The sequence below is a fragment of the Ascaphus truei genome, chromosome 15 (genome assembly GCF_040206685.1).
Source record: "Ascaphus truei isolate aAscTru1 chromosome 15, aAscTru1.hap1, whole genome shotgun sequence".
Lineage (NCBI taxonomy): Eukaryota > Metazoa > Chordata > Amphibia > Anura > Ascaphidae > Ascaphus > Ascaphus truei.
Genome location: NC_134497.1, coordinates 22,428,518 through 22,442,424, shown reverse-complemented (window position 1 = coordinate 22,442,424; position 13,907 = coordinate 22,428,518). Strand labels below are relative to the sequence as shown.

The 13,907-nt window shown below is 47.4% G+C and overlaps 1 protein-coding gene across 3 annotated transcripts in view; it reads left to right on the top strand.

Annotated features, from left to right (window-relative positions):
- LOC142466681 (uncharacterized) overlaps positions 1-12,224 on the top strand; it is a 262,650-nt gene extending 250,426 nt beyond the window's left edge. For 2 of the 3 annotated variants that reach the window (XM_075571971.1, XM_075571972.1), the window contains exons 2-3: positions 4,523-4,663; positions 9,856-12,224. In XM_075571971.1, the coding sequence (XP_075428086.1) occupies positions 10,319-11,959 (1,641 nt within the window). In that variant the 5' untranslated portion in view covers positions 4,523-4,663; positions 9,856-10,318 and the 3' untranslated portion in view covers positions 11,960-12,224. Of the gene's footprint in view, positions 1-4,522; positions 4,664-7,183; positions 9,177-9,855 lie in introns of those variants that run through there. The other variant, XM_075571973.1, reaches the window with a different exon arrangement.
- Positions 12,225-13,907: the final 1,683 nt, after the last annotated feature.

Below are 13,907 nucleotides of genomic sequence, written 5' to 3'. Positions count from 1 at the left end.
ACTGATGGACTGACACACTCACTGACTGACACACACACACACACACACACTGATGGACTGACACTCCACACACACACACACACACACACACACACACACACTGACGGACTGAGACACCACACACACACACACACTGACACACGGACTGACACACGGACTGACGGACACACACACTCACTGACTGACACACACACTCACTGACTGACACACACACACTCACACACCACACACACACCACACACACACACACACACACACACACACACACACACACACACACACTGACGGACTGACACACACACACACACTGACACACGGACTGATGGACTGACACACTCACTGACTGACACACACACACACACACACACACTGACGGAATGACACACACACACACACACACACACACTGACGGAATGACACACCACACACACACACACACACACTGACGGACTGACACACCACACACACACTGACGGACTGACACACACACACACACACACTGACTCACACACACACTCACTGACTCACACACACACTGACGGACTGACACACACACACTGACACACTGACTGACGGACTGACACACACACACACTCACTGACTGACACACACACACTCACTGACTGACACACACACACACACACACTGACTGACACACACTCACTGACTGACACACACACAGACACACACTGACTGATGCACACACACTCACTGACTGGCCCATACGCATACTGACACACACACACTGACTTACACACACACACACACACTGACTTACACACACACACACACACACACTGACTGACACACACACACTGACACACACACACACACACACACTGACACACACACACACACACACACTGACACACACACACACACTGACACACACACACACACACACACAGGCTGACACACACACACACACTGGCTGACACACACACACACACACTGGCTGACACACACACACACACACACACTCTGGCTGACACACACACTCTGGCTGACACACACACACTCTGACTGACACACACTCTGACTGACACACACTCTGACTGACACACGCACTGACTGGCACACACTCCAGTGATGCACCGAACACCGCCCCCCGAGTGATGTGCCTATTCCCCCCAGTGAGCTGCCGAGCACCCCCCACACCGCCATGTACCCGTACCTCCTGCATATATCTGGATTAATAGTAGAGGCTGATCTTACCCCAGGAACCAGTTTAGTTCAAGTCACAATACTTACTTCAACAGGGAGATGCTGCTGCTGCTGGAGAAGCCCCATGAGACAGGACCAGGGCTCGGGAGTGAGCACACATCAGTGGAACACATATAAATATAAATATGTTCCACTGACTGCATTACACAGTGATTTAGTGACACCTCGAGCCGAATCTTTGCGATTGATCACAAGAGAACGGATCGATCAGCAACTTAGCTAATCACTTGTCAGTGTTGGGATTGCATTGATGCGCATATTGAAGGGACACATATATTTTATTTGTATTTTTTTTAAAGGCAGCTTGAACTGCTGCTTTAAATCCAACCTAGCGGCGGTTAAATCCAACCACCCTGACTGACACCCACACACTAACTGACACACACACACACACACACACACATACTGACACATACACACACTGACTGACACATACACACACTGACACACACACACACTGACACACACACACACACACACACACACTGACACACACACACACACACATTGACTGACACACACACACTGACGTACTGACACACACTGATGTACTGACACACACACTGATGTACTGACACACACACTGACGTACTGACACACACACACTGACTGAGACACACACACACACTGACTGAGACACACACACACACTGACTGAGACACACACACACACTGACTGAGACACACACACACACTGACTGAGACACACACACACACTGACTGAGACACACACACACGCACACACTGACTGACACACACACACACACACACACACACACACACACACACACACACACACACACACACACACACTGACTGAGACACACACAGACTGACACACACACACACACACACACACACACACACACACGGAATGACTGACACACACACACTGGCGGACTGACACACACACTGGTTGACTGACACACACACTGGCTGACTGACACACACACTGGCTGACTGACACACACACTGGCTGACTGACACACACACTGGCTGGCACACTCACACACTGGCTGGCACACTCACACACTGACTGGCACACTCACACACTGACTGGCACACTCACACACTGACTGGCACACTCACACACTGACTGGCACACTCACACACTGACTTGCACACTCACACACTGACTGAGACACACACACACTGACTGAGACACACACACACACTGACTGAGACACACACACACACTGACTGAGACACACACACACACACTGACTGAGACACACACACACTGACACACACACACACACACACTGACTGAGACACACACAGACTGACACACACACACACACACGGAATGACTGACACACACACACTGGCGGACTGACACACACACTGGTTGACTGACACACACACTGGTTGACTGACACACACACTGGCTGACTGACACACACACTGGCTGACTGACACACACACTGGCTGGCACACTCACACACTGACTGGCACACTCACACACTGACTGACACACACACACCCACCCTGACTGACACACACACACACACACACACACAAACTCTGTCTGACACACACACACACACTCACACACTCTGACTGACACACACACGCACACTCTGACGGACACACACACGCACACTCTGACACACACACACTCTGACACACACACACACTCTGACACACACACACACACACACACTCTGACACACTCTGACTGACACACACACACACACACACACACACACTCTGACTGACACACACACACACACACACACACACACTCTGACTGGTGCACACACACACATGGAATGGCTGACACACACACTGGCTGACTCACACACACACTGGCTGACTCACACACACTGACTGACACACACTGACTGACTCAGACAAACTCTGACTGACACACACACACACACACACACACACACACACTCTGACTGACACACACACACTGACTGAGACACACACACACACTGACTGAGACACACACACACACACACACGCACACACTGACACACACACTGACTGACACACACACACTCACACACACACACACACACTGACTGAGACACACACAGACTGACACACACACACACACACACACACACACGGAATGACTGACACACACACACTGGCGGACTGACACACACACTGGTTGACTGACACACACACTGGCTGACTGACACACACACACACACACACTCTGACTGACACACACACACATGGAATGACTAACACACACACACTGACTGAGACACAAACACACTGACTGAGACACAAACACACTGACTGGCGCACACACACACTGACTGGCACACACACACACACTGACTGGCGCACACACACACACACTGACTGGCGCACACACACACACTGACTGGCGCACACACACACACTGACTGGCACACACACACACACTGACTGGCGCACACACACACACACACTGACTGGCGCACACACACACACACACTGACTGGCGCACACTCACACACTGACTGGCGCACACACACACACTGACTGGCGCACACACACACACACTGACTGGCGCACACACACTGGCGCACACACACACTGACTGACACACACACACACACACACACACTGACTGGCGCACACACACACACTGACTGACACACACACTGACACACACACACGCTGACACACACACACACACACACACTGACTGACACACACACACTCTGACTGTAGAGGGAGAAAGGGGGTGGCCCGGTATTAAAGGGGTTGCACCCCATATGGCCATCTCCTGACCTCACCAGAGAGACAAGGGGTTAACTGGACTGCGGTCCAGGGATGAGGTTTGCACCTTGTTATACCTTGAAAATGTATGTTCCCCTGTTCCCATGTTTTCATTATAAGCATGTATTTTAATGTTTTAAAGTGCATTTCTGTATCTCCAGTTCTGGAGGTCGCAGAGAGTTCATATTTGGCCAATATGTGGAGTCACTGTAGGCATTAAAAACTGGCAAAGGTCGACCCACTGAGCCCACCAGAATGGCACTTATTAATATGTGTAGATATTAAAGTATATATGTATTTTATTTTAGATCTGTTCTGAAAATGCAGACGCCATCTGCTAGGCTAATAAGTCCTGAAGGGCAAACGGCTGAGTAGCCTAAGCACGGTGATCAAAAAGTAACTGCCTTGATTGTTACCCAATGTCTAGGGATTAAGTATTAGTCAATCAACAAACTCTGTTACCTGAGGGCATGGTTAGTCTGTTAGTCTCCACGTTAGATAATTGTTCACCAATAGGCTGTGTTGAATGTTAAGAATAGGGTTGCACAGGTATATAAACTGTGTCAACCCTACAGTTTTCAGTTGAGCTTCTGATACCATCTTGAAAGTCACTGGATTGCTGGAGTTGTGCTGGAGTTGAGCTTCTGATACCATCTTGAAAGTCACTGGACTGTTGGAGAATTGCTATTGGATACTTCTCCATCCCCCAACTCTGAGTAAGTGTTACCCTCTTGTCTGTTAATTGTACTATATTGTTGTGTTCACCTTATTTAAGGAATAAATTATATTTTATTATATCTAAGCCTCGTTCAGTTCAACCCAGATATTTGGTGTTCATTATATCTTGTCATAAGCTACCGTGACACTGACACACACTCTGACACACGCACTGACTGGCACACTCACACACTGACATGCACACACTCCAGTGATGCACCGAACACCGCCCCCCGAGTGATGTACCTATCCCCCCCAGTGAGCTGCCGAGCACCCCCCACACCGCCATGTACCCGTACCTCCTGTATGTATCTGGGTTAACAGTAGAGGCTAACTTTACCCCAGGAACCAGTTTAGTTCAAGTCACAATACTTACTTCAACAGGGAGATTCTGCTGCTGCTGGAGAAGCCCCATGAGACAGGACCAGGGCTCGGGAGCGAGCACACGTCAGTGGAACGCATATGAATATAAATATATGTTCCACTGACTGCATTACACAGTGATTTAGTGACACCTCGAGCCGAATCTTTGCGACTGATCACAAGAGAACGGATCGATCAGCAACTTAGCTAATCACTTGTCAGTATTGGGATTGCATTGATGCGCATATTGAAGGGAAACATATATTTTATTTGTATTTTTTTTAAAGGCAGCTTGAACTGCTGCTTTAAATCCAACCTAGCGGCGGTTAAATCCAACCACCCTGACTGACACCCACACACACACACACACATACTGACACATACACCCACTGACTGACACATACACACACTGACTGACACATAAACACACTGACTGACACACACACACACACACACACTGACTGACACACACACACACTCTGACTGACACACACACACACCCTGACTGACACACACACACACACACACACACACACCCTGACTGGCGCACACACACACACATGGAATGGCTGACTCACACACACTGACTGACACACACTGACTGACTCACACAAACTCTGACTGACACACACACACACACCCTGACTGGCGCACACACACACATCCTGACTGGCGCACACACACACATGGAATGACTGACACACACACACACTGGCTGACTGACACACACTGGCTGACTGACACACACTGGCTGACTGACACACACTGGCTGACTCACACACACACTGACTGACTCACACACACTGACTGACGCCCACACACACACTGACTAGCACACACACACACTGATTGGCGCACACACACACTGACTGGCGCACACACACTGACTGACTTACACACACTGACTCACACAGACACAATGACCGACACACACACACACAATGACCGACACACACACACAATGACCGACACAGTGACTGACTCCAACCTAGTGGCGGTTAATTCCAACCACACTGACACACACACACACACACTGACTGACACACACAAATACACGCACACACTGACCGACACACGCACACACTGACCGACACACGCACACACTGACACACGCACACACACTGTCTGACACACACACACACTGCATTACACAGTGATTTATTGAACCCCCGAGCCAAATCTTCGCAGATAGATCACAGGAGAACGGATCGATCGGCAACTTAGCTAATCACTTGTCAGTGTTGGGATTGCATTGATGCGCATATTGAAGGGTAACGTATATTTTATTTATTTTTAAATGCACCTTGAACTGCTGCTTTAAATCCTAGCGGCGGGAAAACATGAAATCACTTGGACTACATGACTTCCTTGAAGAGGATGAAATCACCATTTAACCCTTTGGGTGCCCTTTTGATGTAGCTGCTATGTCACCGCGTCTGGCCCCATGATGTAATAGCTACGTCATAGTAATCCTGCTGGTTTTCCTAGGGGAGATGACATTCTGTGCTCCTGTGCAGGGCAGGACGGATATATCACTACATGGGATAGAAGGGATGGGGTCTCCCCGTCCGTTCTGTCATCAGTGAGGGAGCGATCACATGACCCCTCTGTCACTCAAAGGGTTAAAATATATGTTTAACTTATTTGTGTATTGTGAAAGAAATCCTGTTCTGTATTTCTCCAGGAACTTGTATGTGTTTGATTAATGAGGGCATTATAATTACCTTGTTTTTTATGGAAGTGTTATTTTCTTTGTTTGCTAAACAAGTTTTTTAACTTGACAATTCTCTACATTTAACCTACTAAATATGCCATTGTTGGGTCACGTTCTTCCTAGGAGGGACTGCCCCTTTAAATACCATTTTCCTACTCTGCTTCAGTTTAAATAAATCCTGAGATTACAAACACATAAGAGATTGTACAATCAGCCTTTTCTCCTTGATAGCTATCCTAAGCATCCTTTTCCTCTCACCCCACACAAGTCTTTCCCCGTCTTAGGCTAAGGCCCCGCTCCCTCAGTCAGCGCGCCCGCACTGCAGACAGGCGGGGCGCTGACAGACACAGACCGCGATATGCGGTCTGTAGGGAGCGGGAGCCGGGGCTGGAGAGGGAGGGGCGTGGTCTAAGCGGAGGGACCCGCTACCCCGCCCCCCCCCCTCCACGGGCTCGGGCTGCAGGAGGGAGCTGGTGCGGGCTGCCCTACTCACACGCTGACACTCAGGCACACACACACTCATGCACACACACACACACAGGCAGGCACACACATACACAAACACAGATAGGCACTCAGACATACACACACACACAGGCACTCACGCTGCTTTCCCTCCACACTCTCCTCCCCGCTCCCCGAAGCCTCCCCTCCTCCCGAAGCCTCGCCATCTCATTGGCTCACAGCCACACCACGTGATGCGTCGACGCTAGGGATTATAATTTTCTTGAATGCCCTAGCGGCTGACGCGTCACAGCGTGTAGTGAGCTGAGCCGTGAGGGGGGACTGGGACCGGCTCGGGAGGATTCCCCTGCTGGTGGGGAACGCTCGTGCGGCCGCCCGCGCCGCCGGGCGCAGCGGGTCCCAGGCCTTAGCAACGCTGGGCTTCACTTTTCAAAGCCTTATTTAACCAGGGGCAGCTGTTGACATTATGGATAACTTTGGTTGCTGTCACCTACACTACTTTACCTAGTTTACTGGGCAGCTAATGCCAAATCTATATTCTCCAGACTATTACTCTGTGACCATTACCATCACTTATTGTCTTTCCAAATCCTTGCAAACCTCCCGAAACTACTGAAGAAACAGAAATATTCATTTTATTTATCCCCCAAACAGCTTGTCAAATTATTTCCTCAATACCCCTCAGGAGAAGAGTTACCCGTCTCACATGGTTTCTCTTACTGTGTTTCTATTGCTGTTTGTGTTCTGTATCCCCCTTCCTCCCACACCCTTTATTTGCCTCCCAGGTACTGATCTGCAGGGGGTTATTTTTCCTTATCCACTTTGCCTCCTCTGTTTACCAAACACTAAATTCACTAAAGTGCAATAGCCCCAATTGCATTTTAACAGCCACTCAAGTAACTGGCAATGAGAAGGTGATCCCAACAGCTCTTTGCACCTCTCCCCTCACTGCTGTCTTCTCCTCACAGCCTTGTTCAGCACCATTGATGCCCGTATGTAGCCTTGGGCTACATTTAGTCGGTTATCCCACCTGAACATACACAAGAGAACACACACAGGGGAGAGACCGCATGTATGTGGGGAATGTGGGAAGGGATTCAGTGTGTTATCAACCGTTAATGCAACCGTTAATAATGCTTTACATACCGCATTGGGTTAATATTTCTATCATAGGCTTCTGTAATGTCTATTATTACAGAAACCTATGAGCAAAATAACATTAACCTGTCTCATGCCTGTGGTTTCCAAGGTATACCACAGGCACCAAAGGGGTTAATACTTTATTAAAAGAAGACATTACCTAACACCATTAGTGGCCAGTAAAACATTTCCATTCTAGTCGCTAAGGTAATTAAGGAGTAAACCCCTCATCACCACCCCTTCCCTACCCCCACAGGAAGCCTACCCACCCTTCCCAGGGCAACTACCTAGGAGAGAGGTATATAAATAATGCTGCAGTGGGGAAGTGGGGAAGTTAGAGAGAACAGAGACATTCACAAAGGAGTTAGGAAACAGTAAACAGAAAAAACAATAGGAAGGGCATAGTGAGATGCAGGAGGAGAGACTTCCCAGATTCTGGAGGATAGAAGTGTACAAATAATCACAGATTTTAGAGAGTTAATTTCTCACAGTTGCAAAGTTGTTGTGCAGATTCCCAGTCCCAATCTTACTCTAATCTTCACCTCCAATTTCAACTCCAAAATGAACCCTGCCATACACTTTAACTGGGACACCTAAGATGGGATATGCCAACTTACCTCTCCCTCATGACCTTTTGTAAGACAGTTTGTGTAACAGTGACTTTTTGAAGTGAAACTTCTTTGCTGGCACCTCATAGAGTTTTGATAGGAAAAATCCTTCGTGTTGAAACAGAAATCCATGACGGAAGTGACGTCATGCTACTACTGTGCGCGCGCCACACCCGCGCAGACGTCGGCGACGTGCAAAAGCGTTTCCAGCGCCATTCAAAGGTGCGTCCGGTAGTGCGTAAGCCGGCGCAGCGCACGTGCGCAGGCAGCACGGAAAGCATGCGCAGGTGCACCTCACACCGCGCAAATACAGGCCCGCACCGCACGCAGGTGCAGGACCGCAGTAGTCGGCCGCTAGTTCCATAATCAGCCGCCTGGACCCCTTCCAATACCTGGCCCAGACAGAACTCAGCCACAACTTCCATGCTCGGGTGACTGTTCCACACCAAACTCTCTGGTGCACAGGTGGGCCCACTCCCAATGCTACACACAAAAACAGTCATAAACAAAAAAAAAGTCTCTCATAGACACACTCACTCACACATATATATACACACACACAATTCACAGTTAGTGTAAATATAGACGTGCAAATGGCTAAAACGAGGTGAGGGGGCGGGGGTGCCGAGCACATGCATTCTAAGTCAAACTTCTTTGCATTTTCTCCCTGAAATTGGGTTTGGATTTTAATTAAAAACATCACAAATACAATTTCTGTGACAAAACTGACAAAGGACAAAGAAGTTTCACTTAAAATGTGCGTGCACACACACGCACACTTTTTTTGATAACTAATGCCTAATTTTCTTATTAAGTTTAACTTAAAATGTGCGTGGACACACACGCACACTTTTTTTGATAACTAATGCCTAATTTTCTTATTATGTGTTTTTTTGTCTAGTACAAAGACGAGCGCCAATAATCCACCCATGCCAACACTGCAAGGTTGCTTTTAGCAGTCAGGATTACCTCCTCAAACATCTGAAGTTCAAACACCCAAATGAGTATATGGAAAAGATGAGGACAGAACAATCTTGCAACATTCCAATAAATATGATAGAAAATGCATCTTTCAACCAGTCAAGGCAATTAATAAACAATATAACTGCTTCTCATTAAAAAATATATATTAGCTGCTGCCACAGGAAAAGATCTTGGAGAAAGTGGGAAGACTACCTGGAGAGACTTTATCAGACCAGAGCGCACAGAAGAGAACACAGATTGGGGAGAGACCGCATGTGTGTGGGCAGTGTGGGAAGGGTTTTAGTGACTCATCCCACCTGAACATACACAAGAGGACACACACAGGGGAAAGACCGCATGTTTGTGGGGAATGTGGGAAGGGATTTAGTCAGTTATCCAGCATGAGGAAACACAATAGGACACACACAGGGGAGAGACCGCATGTATGTGGGGAATGTGGGAAGGGATTTAGTCGGTTATCCCACCTGGACACACACATGAGGACACACACAGGAGAGAGACCGCATGTATGTGGGGAATGTGGGAAGGGATTTAGTGACTTATCCAACCTGAACATGCACAAGAGGACACACACAGGGAAAAGACAGCATGTTTGTGGGGAATGTGGAAAGGGATTTAGTGACTTATCCCACCTGAACAGACACAAGAGGACACACAGAGGGGTGGGACCATATGCATGTGGGGAATGTGGGAAGGGATGTCGTGACTTATCCCACCTGAACATACACAAGAGGACACACACAGGGGAGAAACCGTATGCATGTGGGGAATGTGGGAAGGGATTTAGTCATTTATCCAGCCTGAGGTCACACAATTTGACACACACAGGGGAGAGACCACATGTATGTGGGGAATGTGGGAAGGGATTTAGTGACCTATCCCACCTGAACAGACACAAGAGCACACACACAGGGGAAAGACCGCATGTTTGTGGGGAATGTGGGAAGGGATTTAGTCAGTTATCCAGCCTGGACACACACATGAGGACACACACAGGGGACAGACCGCATGTATGTGGGGAATGTGGGAAGGGATTTAGTTATTTATCCAGGCTGAAGAAACACAAGAGGACACACACAGGAGAGAGACCGTATGTATGTGGGGAATGTGGGAAGGGATATAATGACTTATCCCAACTGAACATACACAAGAGTACACACACAGGGGAGAGACCGCATGTATGTGGGGAATGTGGGAAGGGATTTAGTCAATTATCCAGCCTGGACTTGCACAAGAGGATACACACCGGGGTGAGACCGTATGTATGTGGGGAATGTGGGAAGGGATTTCGTTTGTCATCCAACCTGAACCAACACAAGAGGATACACACAGGGGAGAGACCGCATGTATGTGGGGAATGTGGGAAGGGATTTAGTCATTTATACAGGCTGAGGAAACACAATAGGACACACACAGGGGAGAGACCACATGTATGTGGGGAATGTGGGAAGGGATTTAGTGACTTATCCCACCTGAACATACACAAGGGGACACACACAGGGGAAAGACCGCATGTTTGTGGGGAATGTGGGAAGGGATTTAGTGACTTATCCCACCTGAACAGACACAAGAGGACACACACAGGGGTGAGACCATATGCATGTGGGGAATGTGGGAAGGGATGTCGTGACTTATCCCACCTGAACATACACAAGAGGACACACACAGGGGAGAAACCGTATGCATGTGGGGAATGTGGGAAGGGATTTAGTCATTTATCCAGCCTGAGGTCACACAATTTGACACACACAGGGGAGAGACCACATGTATGTGGGGAATGTGGGAAGGGATTTAGTGACCTATCCCACCTGAAAAGACACAAGAGCACACACACAGGGGAAAGACCGCATGTTTGTGGGGAATGTGGGAAGGGATTTAGTCAGTTATCCAGCCTGGACACACACATGAGGACACACACAGTGGACAGACCGCATGTATGTGGGGAATGTGGGAAGGGATTTAGTCATTTATCCTACCTGAACACGCACAAGAGGACACACAGAATAAAGACCTATCTCTAAAGCCAGGCATGTTTAGGGATAACCAGCGACTAAGGTGCTCACATATAATGCACACGTGTATCTGTGTTACGCTACATCACAATGAATGGTGACTTTAGTTTATGGTGCATAGAATGCGCATTTTAAAAGGATAAAAAGTTATAACGTTTTAAATGCAGGTTATTTGTATCATTCTTATTGTAGTTTTATTTAAAGAAAAATGTTATTCTTAATAATGTTTATATTTCCATGCTGTTGGTTCTAATAAAATGTGCTTTTCCCATTATGCTTATGTGGTATTTAGTTTCACTTCGCTTTGAATCAGAATAGTTTTGCCGTGACCATTTGGTCGCTGGCATTAGGCCGCAGACGGATCCTCTGACACCAGCCGCTTCTAATGTAAATGTTATTACTGTTTAGGGGGTTAATTTAAGTGGTTTTAGCGGTTAGGGTGGGGGGTTTAAGAATTAGGTAGATTTAGGGTTGGGGTTTAGGCAAGTACCTTAGCAGCGAAGTGGCTAGCTGTGGGGTAATTAGCGGTGAAACAGCCGCAGCCAAATGTCCTAGAATGTCCTGTGAATACTGAGGTGGAGGACAGAGACACAGACTAACGTCCCAATTGAGGGACATTAATGCAGCCGCCTTTATATACTGTATGTCAAGTTCTTTTAATATCTCTAGAGAGCAGCAAGGGCTGACCATCTATTTCACACGTTACACGTAGACATGAAAATGCACCTGAGGGGGTTACTGTAAGTCTCCCTTTTTTAATGACATATGCAGTAATGAGGTAACAAGTGGTGCCACCTCACACAGGGACCTTTCCCACTGATGGTTAAGAAAAAAAAGCTGTATGGTGCTCTAACATAGAATCAATAGCTTATATACGCAAAGGTAATTGAAGATGTAAAAACTAAACTGCTGTTTTCCCTGGAGAACCACATGTATATAGACCAATGTTCCAAGTAGTAATAACACCACTAATCCCCTATTATTCGAGTAGCTGGATGGAATTCCACGATCACTGTAGTAAGAATTCCCACACGCTAGTGTCCAGACATAAATGCATCAATGTGGATAATAGATATATGGTGTATACAGACACGAGTAATAAACTCACATTTATATGGTCTTCTGAGTGATTTTCCACCAAAGGTGTGTGCTTCCGTTTATCCACAGCATCCAGATGAGTCATTATCAGGAAAGTTGGAGCACTACTTAAGCCAGTAAGAAAACATATTGCAGGAGAGTGTGTCCCATGAGATAAAAAATATTTTATGGATCAAAAGCATAGGATTACATAAACTGAGCCCAAGTGGCCCCCACCAACGCGTTTCGAGCATCACGTTCTTTGTTAAGGTTCATTGAAATGCGTTGGTGGGGGCCAGTTGGGCTCCGTTTATGTAATCCTATGCTTTTTGATCCATTAAATATTTTTTATCTCATGGGACACACTCCTGCAATATTTTTTCTTACTGGCTTAAGTAGTGCTCCAACTTTCCTGATACTGACTCCACTGATGGTTACACTTGTACACCTCTATGCAGAGATTTCCGTTACACATGCGCTGGCGTTACCTCCCCACAAGCACATTGCCAGGCTGAGGGAGGTGTTTGTAGAGGGAGAGGGGGATTGGCCTGGTATTAAAGGGGTTGCACCCCATACGGCCACCCCCTGACCTCACCAGGGAGGCAAGGGGTTAACTGGACTGCGGTCCTGGAATGTGGCTTACACCTTGTCATGTCAGGAAAATGTATGTTCCCATGTTTCATAATTGTTAGGACCAGTATGTCAGGCCAGAATCTGCACTTGTGTTAAGCTTCCATTTTTTCTGATCATAACTAGTTAAGATTCTGTAGTCAGCCTTTTGCTGAAATATATTTCCTAAATGCACTCAGTTTCTGCCAAATTGCATTTCCTTTCTTCCTGCTCAGGATATTGCTAAGATACTTTTTGTATGGACAGTCTC